The 16,442-nt window shown below is 35.3% G+C and overlaps 1 protein-coding gene across 3 annotated transcripts in view; it reads right to left on the bottom strand.

Moving 5' to 3' along the window:
* LUZP2 (leucine zipper protein 2) overlaps positions 1-16,442 on the bottom strand; it is a 476,756-nt gene that overhangs the window by 101,422 nt on the left and 358,892 nt on the right. For all 3 annotated transcript variants that reach the window (XM_043875294.1, XM_043875276.1, XM_043875284.1), the window contains exon 7: positions 13,082-13,144. In XM_043875294.1, the coding sequence (XP_043731229.1) occupies positions 13,082-13,144 (63 nt within the window). The remainder of the gene's footprint in view (positions 1-13,081; positions 13,145-16,442) is intronic.

Below are 16,442 nucleotides of genomic sequence, written 5' to 3'. Positions count from 1 at the left end.
GGGAATATCCCCTGGAGAAGGGAAAGGCTACCCATTCTAGTATTCTGGCCTGCAGAATTCCATGGACTGTATAGTCCACAGGATCGCAAAGAGTCGGACAAAACTGAGCAACTTTCACTTTCAAGGGAAAGAAATAATAAGGAACACAGATCCCCTGACTGCAAGCATGTATTATTTTTGTTATATCAAGCTATATTCACTAAGGAAGAAGACATACTAAAATATCAGTAGATGATGCTTAGGGTTGACATAAGTAAGACTTTTTACACATAGGTTGGTCAAAGTTTTAAACTTGTCTTAGCTGTGCCATTTTCTCTTTCTCTTGTAGCCTGCAAAGCACTCTTAGGCCCCACAGTAGGTGTTTCTTAATTGTGCCAAGTTTTATCTAACTTGCTGCAAGAAGCACTGAATAAGCCAAAAGATTTCACCCCAAATATTATATAATATTAGAGTTTCTACACGTATTTAGTATGTCCCATATGGATTTTTTCCAGCCTCAGGGAACCTTCATACTCTTATTTCTAGAGGAGTGGAGTAGCAAAGGTTGGGGCAGGATGGGAGGATATGCTAATCATGCCTTTCACAAAAGAGAAGATTATTAGTGGTTGCCAGAGGCAGTGGGAGGGAGGTGGATGAAATAGGTAAAGGGGGCCAAATGGTACAAACTCCCAGCCATAAAAGTCATGGGGTTGCAATGCACAGCATGGTGACTATAGTTAGTAATACTGAATTGCATATCTGAAAGTTGTTAAGAGAATAAATCTTCCTTGAAAGATCTTATCACATGCACAACTGCAATTATTTATGGTGATGGACATATACTAGACTTACTCTGCTGATCACTTTGCAGCATATACAAATATCAGATCTCTACGTTGTACTCCTGAAACCACTATACTGTCATTTGTCAAGTATACCTCAATAAGAAAAAAGGAAGAGATTACATGATTGGGAAGAAAACTGAAAAATGTGTGCTAGTGGCTCTAAATGTTGACTTCTGTGTAAGTAGCATGAATTCTGAGCACTGAAATGATTTTCATTGCCTACTCAAATAATGCACCCCACTTCACCTTCCCAGGTTATTTCATCACTAGCAGTAAACTGAGTTCTACTCTTGGTTAAGTAACCACACATGTTTCTCAGACTAAGAAACAATTACATCATATAATTAAATTCTCCTTCTGAAGGCATCTTAGTAGTGAGGGCATGAAGAATACAAAGGACAAATAGAGACAAAGAATAAGGAAGAAACCAAAAGAGGAGACTGTGGGGGAAAAATAGATTACTTTTTAGAAGGAGCTTGGCATCTCTGTGGGAATCAGGTATATAAAAAACTATACTTGAGTGTGAGAAGGGGATTCTTCAATAATCAGCATTCTGTTAAAAGGAAAACGCCTGCTTTGGAGTGTTGTGAACCTTAATCACTGAACATTTACAATCAGAGTCAATGCCTTTAGGGATGTGTATGTATGTTCAGTTGTGTCCGACTCTTTGTGACCTCATGGACTATGGCCTACCAGACTCCTCTGTCCATGGAGTTTTTCCAGGCAAGAATATTAGAGTGGGTGGCCATTTCCTCCTCCAGAAGATCTTCCCAACCCAGGGATCGAATCTTTGTCTCCTCCATTGCAGGTGGATTCTTTACCACTGAGCCACCAGGGAATCATTACATTAGGGACATTAGCCAATACTGTGCAAGAACTGGAGTTTGGTATGTTACAGGATCCTTCTATTGTGAAGGTTCTATATTGTTGAAAAGTTATGTAACAAGTTAATCTGACGTGTTTTTCAAATGGGGTTTATTAAGTTAGAATGACAATAGTAGGGAAGAAGATACAGAAGACTCCCAGCATGTGCTACTAACAGATTCTGTCCTTGCCTTCATAGCAGCATATTCCTTTTTGTAAACTATGAAATTCATGGAGAATTTTCCTATTTAAAATTATTCTAAATTGTTTCTGTTGCAGCAGCTTTCCATTCAATTACCTTCAGCGGTAACTGCCTTCTTTTTTATTACGCGTAGTTTAAGAAACATCCTAGTAACTGAGTAACAGCAGTGAAATGAAATGAAATGAAAAGTCAGGCTCACAAATACACTTCTTAAATGTCTCCTGCCAAGACAAAGGAGAAATCTAAATGTGTTACCAAAAGAAGTACTCAAAGGAGAACAAAAATCTGCCCTTGTTTTCTAAAATTATGGTTGGTATCACCGTTAAGATAAAGGGTATAGAAAACAAGGCATTTAAAAAATGTATGATGCATGAAATTGCTGTGTGTTTTCTTCATTGTTCTTTTCATTTTGTATTCAAAATAAAGAATTATGTTTAGCACAGAGATAGTGTTGTAATTGCTTTCTATTTTAATTAGAGATGAAAAGCTATCTGGGGATGGCACATGTCCCTGAGCAGTACGCCTAATGCTCAAATTGACTCTATGAAAGGTTATTATTGCTAATCTATAATTTCAGAACTTAAGACAACTTCTGATCAGAAGCACATGTTGAACTTTTAGAGTACTCAGAAGAAACAGATGTCTCTCACTGAAAAAAAAAAAAGTTTAAATGTACTTAAAATAGAAGCATTTAGGACCTAAAGAAAGGAGTGCAGAAATTGCTGGCTGTTGTGCCTAGAACTGAAATAGCAGTCTCCCCATCAAGTGCCACAAAAAAAGGTGATTTTTCCCAAAGGTCTCATGATGGTGCCACTGTTCTATATATGATCCAAGCAGGTACCTGTGCAAAGTCAGCTGAACCTAGCAAAGACTGAGGGCCACTCACAGTGGGAGGACAGTTTGATAAACCCAGACATATATGCAAAATTATGGACAGAAGAATAACGGGTAGCAAAGGTCAGCAGTTCAAGGCTCATTCTAGTATCTTAGACCCAAGAAGAAATGTTCTAGGTCTGGTCTAAAGTTCATTGTACTCACTTTGATTTTTTGCAGGAAGATTCACACTTATGCCTTATTCCCTAAATTCCTTAGCCTTTAGACCTTTACTGTACAAAGACTTTGCAACGCATAATGGTTGTTGTTTGCTACAATGGTAGGGCAATGGTGAGCAAATACTGCAGAGTTTCTTTCTAGATGCTGGAAACTGGCTACATGCAAAATAGTTAGAGCTCCTTCAGGGATGGCAAATAGATACCAACTGTGACTAACTTTTAGGAGTTGCTTGGAATGAGAATGATGCCGAGACTAGATCTAAGCTCAGTGGAAAAGAACCCCATGAATCATTAGCAAGGTAAAAATAGGCAGGAACAGGGTATGGGGTGGGGACACACAAGGAGATTCACTTTTTAAAAATGTATTTACAGTACCTGGCTTAAGTCATTTAATGTTTTATTTTCCTATATGATAGGCCATAACTTTTTTTCAAATTATGAATTAATGATAAAATATGATTAAAGTGGTAAAATTTAAAAATGTTATTTAAAGTTATAAACATTTTATAAAAATAATTTCTAACAGAATCATCAACCTGGCAGTTATAGAATACACCTGAGTTTTCTAATAAGTGAAGAGAGTAAGAAAGAATACACAGAAACTTGGAATGAGCATAGTATTCTCAATAACAGCCAGAGATGGCTCTGCTTATCACTGCCTAAAAATGCTTAACGTTGGAGAAGGTGAGGGCCAGGATGTAAAGCAATGGTTCCTAAACTGTTAAATTTTGGATATGTATAGGTCATTTGATAATCTGATAAATTATATAAGCTCCTCTCCAAGAAAAATGCCATATGCAAATCTATAAGAATTAGGAAAAAATTCGGAGGAATCAGTATCGTCCTGAAATTCAACCACTGACTTTAAATCCCTTTGAAGTGTGAAGGAATCTTGGTCAAATGGAAAAAACCCACTTTGCTCAGTGCCTGACAGATAATGCATTCTCAATCAATAATTTTAGAGGATTGAATGAACATGAAGTCTGGAACTTAGACTGAAGTTCTATAATCATAGATAAGTCACTTTATAAAGTTCTGCATTTGGCTTCTTTTAAAGTCCTGCACTTTTAGTGACTTTCAGAATTTGGAATATTTTCAACATTTTTGGAGAAAAATGACAGTTTAGTAGACTTAAATTTGATATGACTTCTGCTAAGAAACATGCATATATTTAAAACATGCATATATATTCCATTATCTGGTGAACAACAAGAAAATAAGTCAGGCTAGTTGGCTTTATGTTTTAAAGCATGGGGGAGGAGCAAGTCTGAAAAGTTGGGTTGATTTGGGCAAGGTCAATTAAATTTTTTTTTTACCACAGAACATACTTTTAAAACAATACTGTAGTTTTAAAAACTAACAGAGTAGATAATAAGAATATAGGGAGTTAGAAAAGAATTTGTTTCAAGCAACTGCCAATTCTAAACTGAAAACATCTTATTTTTGTAATAAAAATCCTTATATTTTCAAGCAAATGCATTGAATATTACTTTCTGACAGATTATTTTTATGTTGACAAGTTATATTTCCATCTATACATATTTGTCCTTTTAATACTTTTTAAATTTAAAGTATTTATTAACTGGAGGGTAATTGCTTTACAATGTTGTGTTGGTTTCTGTCTTGCAATAAAGCAAATCGCTCATAATTATGTATATATCTCCTTCCTTTTGAGCCTCCCTCCCTTGTGTTACACAGCAACATCCCACTATTTATTTATTTTATATATGTTTATACATATATTTAGTTTACATATGTCAGTGCTACTTTCTTAAATTTGTACCATCCTCTCCTTCCCCCACTCTGTCCACAAGTCTGTTCTCTAAGTGCCCTTTTAATCTTTGAGTACAGTAGAAAACATTTCTGAAAACTATAATCTATAAATCCCCCTAAGAATCAAACTAGAAATATAACTGTGAAACATGTGACATAGTGGAGTCACAGGGCTTAGATTAGAATAACACTCTGCCACTTACTAGTTCTGTTATTTCAGACAAGTCTTTTACCTTCTCTTGGTCTTGTTTTTTCTGATACATGAATAAGGAGACAGTATCACATACCCTGAGTGATCACAGACTTATTTTGAGGCACGAATGAATGTGCCGCAAATAAAGTTTAAAACAAAAAAACTTTAATTTTCAAATCATGTAAGAAAATAAAATCACTAACTCCTCTAGCATATTTAGGGCCAAAAGTCATTTAACTGGAGATACACTGCCATATAACAAATGAGTGGCACTGAAAATGTTTTTGCTCATTACAAAACGCTTTAACACATGGATGTAAGTTGATAAGAGACAGATGGACAAAAGTTGATCTTAAATTACACAAGGGTTTAAAAATTAAGGGGCAATTGTTTCACAAAATTCCCTTATAGGTGACTTGAATCATCAGAAAATTAATCTGACACTTGGTGGATCCTTACTTGGGAAGTCATGTGGCAATATTCCTTTTTCAGAAACAGACACAGAGATGAACACATCTGGTTTCTAGAGAAAACACCAATGGGAAAAAAAGGCCATTTTGATGTCTGAGTTTCAGAAGGAATGATTGTATCCAGTCTATCACCAAATATGGCAGAATAATTGTCAGAGTTTTGATACAATAGGACACCTATGCTACAGAAACAGTTATCAAAGGAATAACTATAATTTTTTGTCAAATACACCTAAGCCAAGAAACTCTACCAAGTCAGTTCAATTTTAAATAAATAAAATAGTGATGGTTTCAATGAGTTAATAAATTGGCTTTGCAAATAAACATTTTGGTAGCCTGGAATAACTGTCAAACTTCTTAGGGCCTGCATATCCTCAGAGTAGAATGGGTCCTACAACTTCTCTGTTTAGTAGAGATTGCAGAGAGGATCAAATGAAATAATGGACAGCACTGGGTACAGTATAAAATGCTAACTATATGTAAGGCATTATTTTTATCGATAAGCCATAAACTCCATGTAGGCAGTAATTTATTCACTATTTTATTTCAAACACTGAATAGCAGAAGATTTTATTAAGTAATTTTTATTCAGTAACTAATAGAAATAGTCACAAACCTAGCATCCCTCACTGGAGATCTAATATTTCATAGTTCCTTTCATTAAACAGTTAGATGCATCCAAATAGAATGCCTCAGAAGATAGGAATGTGGTGAAAAAGATGTATACTGGGACCATAAAAGTCTTTCCATATGAAGTTCAGGACATCAACAAAGACTTTGCGAGTACCAGAGGATAAAGCGATGTGATACAACTAGTAAGCAGGAGAAAGATGATCAGGAGTTTAGAGAATGAAGAGGGAGACAAGACAAAATGAAGAGTCAGTCACCAGGGAGACTACAGAAAGTAAGAGAAAGACAGATGAAAAAAGCAAGCAGGGAAGAGGATTAGACACAGACCCTGAAGATGAATGTATCCAGTAGATGTAAATCCTTTCTCAGTTAGATACAATAACTACTATTGATGACCTTGGACCATTAACTTTTTTAGGCCTCACTTACATACACACACACACATGTCCCCCTTAATATACACATTATATATACATTATAAATGTGTGTACATATATATGTACATATACATGTGCTATATATGTAATATATATATATATACACAATACTCAATGTATCATACATATATACCTAAGTTGTTTTGAGAAGTAAATGAGATAATGCATATAAAGGACACAGCAAAATATCTTACAAGTTTATGTTTAGTGTTCGATATATATCAGTTGTTATCATTTCTAGATATTTTCTAATTCTACAGATACAAAGTTATAAATCTAAATGGAAGCAATAAAATTTTACAGAAATATATTCTTTGGACATGCTCACCAACAACATATCACGTATTATTTTCTCATACTAATAACAGAATATTAGGATTGACATGATGCTTATGATTTAAAGAGACTAAATATTAGCAATATGACATACTGAACAGAACCTTTAACAAAGACATAAATATATCACTCTCCATACAGGGAAAGTCATTTCAGGAAGCTTGTCTTGGCCAAAATAAATGTTCAAAAATCTTCCCACCCAGACTGTATCTAACCCTTAACCTACAGAACATGAAAATCACTAGTTTCATGTAATTAGAGCTAAAATAAATAGTTCAGAGATGATTCCCAATTAATGCAGCAATACCTCTTTTTGAAAATCTAGTATCAAAACTCAGTCTCTATTCCCTGTCTCAATAGGAAAGTTGAAAATTTAAATTTTTGGTGATTAGGGAGCAGAGGCATTACTTTATTAACAAAGGTCCGTCTAGTCAAGGCTATGGTTTTTCCAGGAGTTGTGTATGGATGTGAGAGTTGGACTATAAAGAAAGCTGAGCACCAAAGAATAGATGCTTTTGAACTGTGGTGTTGGAGAAGACTCTTGAGAGTCCCTTGGGCTGCAAGGAGATCCAACCAGTCCATCCTAAAGGAGATCAGTCCTGGGTGTTCATTGGAAGGACTGATGTTGAAACTGAAATTCCAATACTTTGGCCACCTGATGCAAAGAACTGACTCATTTGAAAAGACCCTAATGCTGGGAGGGATTGGGGGCAGGAGGAGAAGGGGATGACAGAGGAAGAGATAGTTGGATGGCATCACTGACTCAATGGACATGGGTTTGGGTAAACTCTGAGAGTTGGTGATGGACAGGGAGGCCTGGCGTGCTGCAGTCCATGGAGTCGCAAAGAGTCGGACACGACTGAGCGACTGAGCTGAACTGAGGGAACATTAATGTAAATTGTTTTGAAATGACCAAAATGACAACAACAAAACATAAGTATTGATAAATGAAATGAAATGGATTACATTTCAAAGTAAATGTTTAAATTGCCCAGCAATCATTTTTATGGCAAATTAAAACAGTAATATTCATTTTATAATTTCTCAAGGTTTGTTACTGCTTTATTGTATGTATTACTTAATTACTGCAATGAACGGAACTGTCTCCCCTAAACTCGTATGTTGAAAGCCTACCCCTCAATGTGACTATATATATATAAGACTGGACCTATGAGGAGGTCATTAAGGTTAAATGAGGTCATATGAGTGGGACCCTGATATTGTAGGACTAGTGTCCTTGTAAGGAGAGACATAGAGAGCTCGTTAGCTCTCTTCCATGTGAGGACACAGGTTTCTAACAGAAACATGTCAGACTTATCCCAGATTTTCTAGCCTTTAGACTGTGAGAAAATACATTTCTAATCTTAAGCCACTGGGTCCATGGTACTTTATGTCAGCCTCAGCAGACCAATATATTTACTGAAGTGTTAAGTCATTCAGTTGTGTTCAGCTCTTTGCGAACCCAGGGACTGTAGCCCACCAGGCTCCTGTGTCCATGGGATTCTCCAGGCAAGAATACTGGAGTGGGCAGGCATTCCCTTCCCCAGGAGATCTTCCCGACCCATGGATCAGACCTGAGTCTCTTGCATTACAGGCAGATTCTTTACTGTCTGTGCCACCAGAAGCCTCTTTCATTTATTCTTGTTTCCTTAATGAGAATGCCCAGTTCTCTGGATATGTCTAAAAAAGCCTTAATTAAACACATTTTTTTTTCTTAATACACTGATGGGATATGGAACTATGGTTAACAATGGGGTATTACATCATTCAGAACTGCTGAGAGTAAATCTAAATCATTCCCTTATACACACGGAAAAACAGTTAACTATATCAGGTGAGGGACGTTAGTTATTTTAATTTTGATAATCATCCCACACTCTATATGTGTATCAAATCATCATGCTGTATCCTTTAAATATATGTGATTATTTTTGTCAACTATCCTCCATTCAAGTTAAAAATCCAAATCCAAAAATAATGTGTATCAGGTATCAATAACATTAAAATTTTTTAATAACTTTAGTGAATTACTTTATAGTTGGATACATGTTCAATAAAAACTATACAAGTTAAAAATAAGAAAATATTCTTCATCAAAGCATAAATTAAAATTGTAAGACACATTTTTTGTCATAATACAGAGTTTTAAAACTTTTCATTTTATGTTGGCATATAGTTGATTAACAATGTTGTGTTAGTTTCGGGTATACATCAAAGTGATTCAGTTATACATATACATGTATCTACTGCTTTTCAAATTCTTTTCCCATTTAGGTTGTTAAATAATATTGAGCAGAGTTCCCTGTGCTATAACCATCAGAAGGTCCTTGTTGGCTATCCATTTGAAATATAGCAGCCTGTGCATGTCAATTCCAAACTCCCTGTCTCTTCCCTCCCTCCTTCTCCTCCACCCTGTAACCTTAAGTGTGTTCTGTAAGTCTGTGAGTCTATTTCTATTTTGTAAATAAAAGATACCTTTATAAATTATGTAAAAAAGCAGGATGTATATAATCTATTATTATTAAAATATACATATATTAATCATAAAGCAGATATGCCTAATACAAAAGGAACTAAATAGTGATACAAAAAGAATATAGGATATGAATAATAAGTAGAAAAAGTGAAAAAAAATTGTTAAATATTTTATAAACCTTATAGTACGTATAGAAATTGAATATAAAATAAAATGACACAGCACCTTTGATTTGGGCTACTTTAAAAAAATTATTTCTTAAAATAATATTTATTTATTTAAAAAATATTTCAAAATATTGAATATGTTCCAAGTGATGGGTTTTAAGTGTTTTGGGTTTTTATTTGTTTGGCCTTATACATTAGGACATGTTTTGAAATTTTTCTATAATGAGAAAATAATACTATCGAAATTTAAAAAATAGGTATATGTAAAAATAAAACAGAATAGCACAATGGAGCGTAGGTATTCCAGAGAATATCAACTCCAAATTGAATTAAGGAGGATAAAAAGTACTCATGTCCTGGGCAAATAAGCTGCAGATCCTCACTTCTTTCCTTAATATAGAATGTTTACTGCTACTGGCTGCCTTCCTCAATCAAAAGCCAGCTCTCAAACATTAATAATGACACTGAATTTATCAACCTGCCTTGCAACTGTCAACACATTCCATTATTTTTAAGGTAAAACTCATGTGCTTTAGTGGTAAGCACTGCTCCTTCAAATATTATCTTCACTAAAAACCATCAAATCTGTTCAAAATTGAATAGATGCTCAGGAAACTACTTTCAGGAAAATAAAATATTCTACTACTTATCTCAAGATTCAGCAAGTTATTACCAAAAATATTTTGTGGACTCATTTGAATAAGTGCATGGATAGATTCTGGTCACAAAATTTCTACTATCTACTGCCCTGGCCTCTATACTCGTGTGCATGTACATATGTATGTGTGTTTTCATTCATTCAATTAACATGTTTATACAATACCTAAAATGTGCACTGGTGATTTAAAAGTAAGCAAATAAGATGATATAAATGTAAGCTGTCTCAAGATAAGTGAATGAGTACATTATAGCAGAAATTGTCAGGGTGGTTCTCTATTAACAATTAGGTTTCTTTACTTCTTAAAGAAGCAACTTTTCACAGTAGAAGTTGAAAACACTGAAGTCTCACTTTTATACATAGATGCACCCTCAAGTTTGGGGAGACTTCTTAAAAATGTACTTCCTTTATAAAAATTATGACACTTAGGGACAAACGTTTCCCCCACATCCTTGTCTTTGACTCTGTACACAGTTACATAGATCTTTAGATACTATTATTGTACAATGAGGAATTAAAGTTTAGAACAAGTCAGTCATCATGATATGAAAAAGTCTGAAATACAGACAAACAATTCTGGGTCCTTGCTGACATAGTTTAGCTACAAAATAAGTTAGTTTAGCTAAAAAATGGCCATGCTTCTAGACCTCCTGCTATTGGGTGTAATAAAAATCTAGAGATTAAATTGTTTGGGAAGAGAATATGGGATGACATTCTAATTTATGCAACTTCATGGTCTACTCATATGCAATTCACTTGATTTCATATATAAGTGTTATTCTCAAATTAACATAAAATAACAAGGCCTACAAATAATGTCTCACATTTTCAACAAATCCTGATTTGGGTAATTTATGAAAGTTGATAAATTACTAATCTATATTTGAAAAAAGTGCAATTGTTAGTCACTCAGTCATGCCTGACTGTGCAACCCTATGGACTGTAACCTGCCAGGCTCCTCTGTCCATGGAGTTCTCCAGGCAAGAATACTGGAGTGGGTAGCCATTCCCTTCTCCAGGGAGTCTCTCTGACCCAGGGATTGAGCCTGGGTCTCCTGCATTGTAGTCAGATTCTTTACCGTCTGAGTTACCAGGGAAGCCCAAAGAGCTGTCATACAACTAAGAAGTAAATCATGGAAAATTATTGGATCTCCTTATTCTTTTCTCACAACTTTTCTATTATTCAAAAAATTTAAAAAGCCTCATATGATTTTCTATCTTTACATAAATCTAGCCTAATACCCCAAACTTACCAGCTCTAGGGAGCTTGGGATTCTTTTATTACATTCCTAATCTTATTATGTTGAGCAAATCAAAGAACTAGACATTTCTTTGCAAATGTGAATATGCACACACAGTTTTTTTTTGTTTTTTTCCAATTTCAATTATTTGTTGTTGATGACTGCAAAAAGCTAAAGCCGAGCTGAATGTAACAGTCAAGATACCCTGAGCATGAGTCACAGTATGAAAGATTGAAGGTACGCAGGAAAACATTAATACCTTGGATTTTCTACTTTTATCGATCACATACAATGAGCAGAGGGCTGAGAGTCAGAGAGCATTAATGAGAGTTAATTCACGTTTTCCTTGGTGTGCTAAAGAAGATTTTGTTATAAAAGAGGTTAAAGGAATGACAGGAAACATGTTTATGAACGACTAAATGGTAAAATATTTCCAGATTCATGACTTGCATGGAATAAGAACTTAATAAATATTGGTTCTCATGATAGGAACACCTTTGCATGACTCTAATCCAAAAGTAAATGTGTCAGAGAAAAGCGAGAAGTTATTTTTTACTGTTTTCAACAGAAAAACTAAAGAATTTTCCAAACATTAAATAACATGAAGAATCATCTCAAATTAAACCTGAAGGTAGATTGGGAGGATCACTGTAGTGGAAACATTTTCGAAAAACAGATATTACACACAAATTAATTTACACTTACTTATTAAACAAAGTATTATTCCTAATACTAAAAGCCTAATATTCTATTACTCTACTGCTTTTGGGAATGCAGGTGTACCACAAGCACAATTAAAGGCTCAGCTTCTTTGCTCAAGGGAGATAAAAGAAGTATCTGTATTAGTTTCTTCTTGCTGCTATAACAAACTACTTTGATCTCAGTGACTTAAACAACACAACTTATTCTCTTAAGGGTTTGGAAAGTCAGAAGTTTGAAATGAATTTTACCGAGCAACATCAAAGTGTTGGAAGGGCTGTTTATCCCAGAGGCTATGTGGGAAAATCCTTTGTATTGTCTTTCCTCCTCCAACTTCTCCAAAGGTTACATAATCTTTTTTTTTTTTTTTCACTTAAGCCATCCTGTATTACTCTTATTAAACACTTGTGCAATATATTCAGGATACACCTAGATAACTTAGGATAATCTTCCCACCTCAAGATCCTTAACTTAATGACATCTGCAAAGTCTCTTTTGACATAAAATATCACATTCACGGGTTCTAGGGATTAGCAAGTGGATATATTTGTGAGGCCATTAGTCAGTTAACCATAACCATAGTTTGTGATAGATGTCTACCTACAGTCTTGTAAAGGAAAGTATAAATAATGAAAATCAATCAACCATGATTAAATATGAAGATTATAATAAAAAGACTAATGCAGGGATCTCTGAAAGTCAAGAATGTAGGTCACCAGTGAACTTGATCTCTCAAAAATTGTTCAATATATGCTCACTGTAATGTAAGCATTCTGAAAGGCAGTATTCCTCAATGTTGAATTAAAGTAATTGAAGTTTACAAAAAGACTTTAAACACCTTGAAATGAAGTCTGCCTTTGATTAAGAATGTACCCAGGAAACCATATCTGTATTTATCTCCATTAATTAAGTAGGCAGTAAAATGAAAGAACCTTTAATTCAGTCAAATATAACTCTAATTCCTGTGAAAACCTGGAAATTAAATTTAAGCTAAATAGTATTATAGATAGTCTAGGTATTGAACCAGCCAGCTGGAGGAAGTAGGAAGAAAGTTGCTTACCTTAAATAATAAATCCTTCTTCCCATAACGAAGCTCTTTCAGCTGGGATTGAACTTTTTTTGACTGTAAGAATAAAAACATGAATTAGAGACTTAATTTCATCTACATTTTCAAATGCCAAGATTAAAATTTCTTTAACTGCGCAAGAATGAACTTTGCAGCCAAACAAAAAAAGAGTTCAACTAGTCTAGAAGTGAAAAAGAAAAGCTTAATCTCTGCTTTGAGAGTCAGACATCCAGCTATTCTAGGCAGGAAGTAAAAACTGAAACCTGTTTAAAGAAGTGTACTGTTTAAAAGGTAATATTTAAAGAAAGTGGCTTATTGTTCCTCTCTTCAACCCTCCCCCACAAAATTCACACACACAGAATGAGTCACCTAGACATACCCACTGCAAGATGAACTCCCAGGTTGGTATTTGCCCAATATGCTACTGGAGATCAGTGGAGAAATAACTCCAGAAAGGATGAAGAGACAGACCCAAAGCAAAACAACACCCAGTTGTGATGTGACTGGTGATGGAAGTAAAAAGTCCGATTCTCTAAGAACAATATTACATAGAAACCTGGAATGTTAGGTCCATGAATCAAGGTAAATTGGAAGTGGTCAAACAGGAGGTGGCAAGAGTGAACATTAACATTTTCAGAATCAGTGAACTAAAATGGATAGGAATAGGCAAATTTAACTCAGATGACCATTATATCTATTACTGTGGGCAAGAATTCCTTAGAAGAAATGGAATAGCTTTCACAGTCAACAAAAGAGTAAAAAATGCAGTTCTTGGATGCAATCTCAAAAATGACAGAAATCTCTGTTGATTTCCAAGGCAAACCATTCAATAATACAGTAATACAAGTCTATGCCCTAATCAGTAACGCTGAAGAAGCTGAACAGTTCTATGAAGACCTACAAGACCTTCTAGAACTAACATGCAAAAAAGATATCCTTTTCATTATAGGGAACTAGAATGCAAAAGTAGGAAGTCAAGAGATACCTGGAGTAACAGGCAAATTTGGCCTTGGAGTACAAAACGAAGCAGGGCAAAGGCAAATAGTTTTGCCAAGAAAACGCACTGGTCATAGCAAACACCCTCTTCCAACAACACAAGAGAAGACTCTACACATGGACATCACCAGATGGTCAATACTGAAATCAGATTGATTATATTCTTTGCAGTCAAAGATGGAAGCACTATAAAGTCAGCAAAAACAAGACCAGGAGCTGACTGTGGTACATGAACTCCTTATTGCCAAATTCAGACTTAAATTGAAGAAAGTAGGGAAAACCACTAGACCATTCAGGTATGACCTAAATTAAATCCTTTATGGTTATACAGTGAAACTGAGAACTAGATTCAAGGGTTTAGATCTGATAGACAGAGTGCCTGAAGAATTATGGACGGAGATGTATGACACTGTACAGGAGGCAGAGATCAAGACCATCCCCAAGAAAAAGAAATGCAAAAAGGCAAAATGGTTGTCTGAGGAAGGCTTACAAACAGCTGAGAAAAGAAGAGAAGCTAAAGGCAAAGGAAAAAAGGAAAGATATACCCATTTGAATGCAGAGTTCCAAAGAATATAAAGGACAGATAAGAAAGCCTTCCTCAGGGATCAATGTAAAGAAATAGAGGAAAACAATAGAAGGGGAAAGACTAGAGATCTCTTTATGAAAATTAGAGATACCAAGGGAATGCTTCATGCAAAGATGGACACAATAAGGGACGGAAATGGTGTGGACCTAACAGAAGCAGAAGATATTAAGAAGAGGTGGCAAGAATACACAAAGAACTATACAAAAAAGATCTTCATAACCCAGGTAACCATGATGGTGTCATCACCCACATAGAGCCAGACATCCTGGAATGTGAAGTCAAGTGAGCCTTAGGAAGCATCACTATGAAAAAAGCTAGTGAAGGTGATGGAATTCCGGTTGAGCTATTTCAAATTCTAAAAGATGATGCTGTAAAAGTGCTGCACTCAATAATGCCTGCAAATTTGGAAAACTCAGCAATGGCCACAGGACTGGAAAACATCAGTTTTCATTCCAATCCCAAAGAAAGGCAATGTGAAATACTGTTCAACCTACCACACAATTGTACTCATCTCACACACTATCAAAGCAATGGTCAAAATTCTCCAAGCCAGGCTTCAACATAACACGATCCATAAAATTCCAGATGTTTAAGCTGGATTTAGAAAAGGCAGAGGAGCCAGAGATCAAATTGCCAACATCTGTTGGATCATCAAGAAAGCAAGAAAATTCCAGAAAAATATCTACCTCTGCTCTACTGACTACACCAAAGCCTTTGACTATGTGGATCACAACAAACTGTGGAAAAATCTTCAAGAGACGGGAATAACAGACCACCTTACCTGCCTTCTGAGAAACCTGTAATGCAGGTCAAGAAGTAACAGTTAGAAGTGGACATGAAACAATGGACTGATTCCAAATTGGGAAAGGAATATGTCCAGGCTATATATTGTCACTCTGCTTATTTAACTTATATGCAGAGTACATCATGCAAAATGCAAGGCTGGATGAAGCACAAGCTGGAATCAAGACTACATGGAGAAATATCAATAACCTCAGGTACGCAGATGACACCAACCTTATGGCAGAAAGTGAAGAAGAAACTCTTGAGAATAGTGAAAAAGTTGGCTTAAAACTCAACATTAAAAAAAACTAAGATAGTGGCATCCGGCCCCATCACTTCATGGCAAATAGATGGGGAAACAATGGAAAACAGTGAAAGACTTCATTTTTGGGGCTCCAAAATCACTGCAGAATATGATTGCAGCCATGAAATTAAAAGATACTTGCTCCCTGGAAGAAAAGCTATAACCAAACTAGACAGCGATTGGAAGAATCAATATTGTCAAAATGGCTATTCTACCCAAAGCAATCTATAGATTCAATGCAATCCCTATCAAGCTACCAACGGTATTTTTCACAGAACTAGACCAAAGAATTTCACAATTTGTATGGAAATACAAAAAACCTCGAATAGCCAAAGTAATCTTGAGAAAGAAGAATGGAACTGGAGGAATCAACCTGCCTGACTTCAGACTCTACTACAAAGCCACAGTCATCAAGACAGTATGGTACTGGCACAAAGACAGAAATATAGACCAATGGAACAGAATAGAAAGCCCAGAGATAAATCCACGAACCTATGGACACCTTATCTTTGACAAAGGAGGCAAGGATATACAATGGAAAAAAGACAACCTCTTTAACAAGTGGTGCTGGGAAAACTGGTCAACCACTTGCAAAAGAATGAAACTAGAACACTTTCTAACACCATACACAAAAATAAACTCAAAATGGATTAAAGATCTAAATGTAAGACCAGAAACTATAAAAC

The sequence above is a fragment of the Cervus elaphus genome, chromosome 2, assembly GCF_910594005.1.
Source record: "Cervus elaphus chromosome 2, mCerEla1.1, whole genome shotgun sequence".
Lineage (NCBI taxonomy): Eukaryota > Metazoa > Chordata > Mammalia > Artiodactyla > Cervidae > Cervus > Cervus elaphus.
The sequence above is the reverse complement of the archived record's forward strand: the minus strand, read 5'-3'. Positions and strand labels throughout refer to the sequence as shown.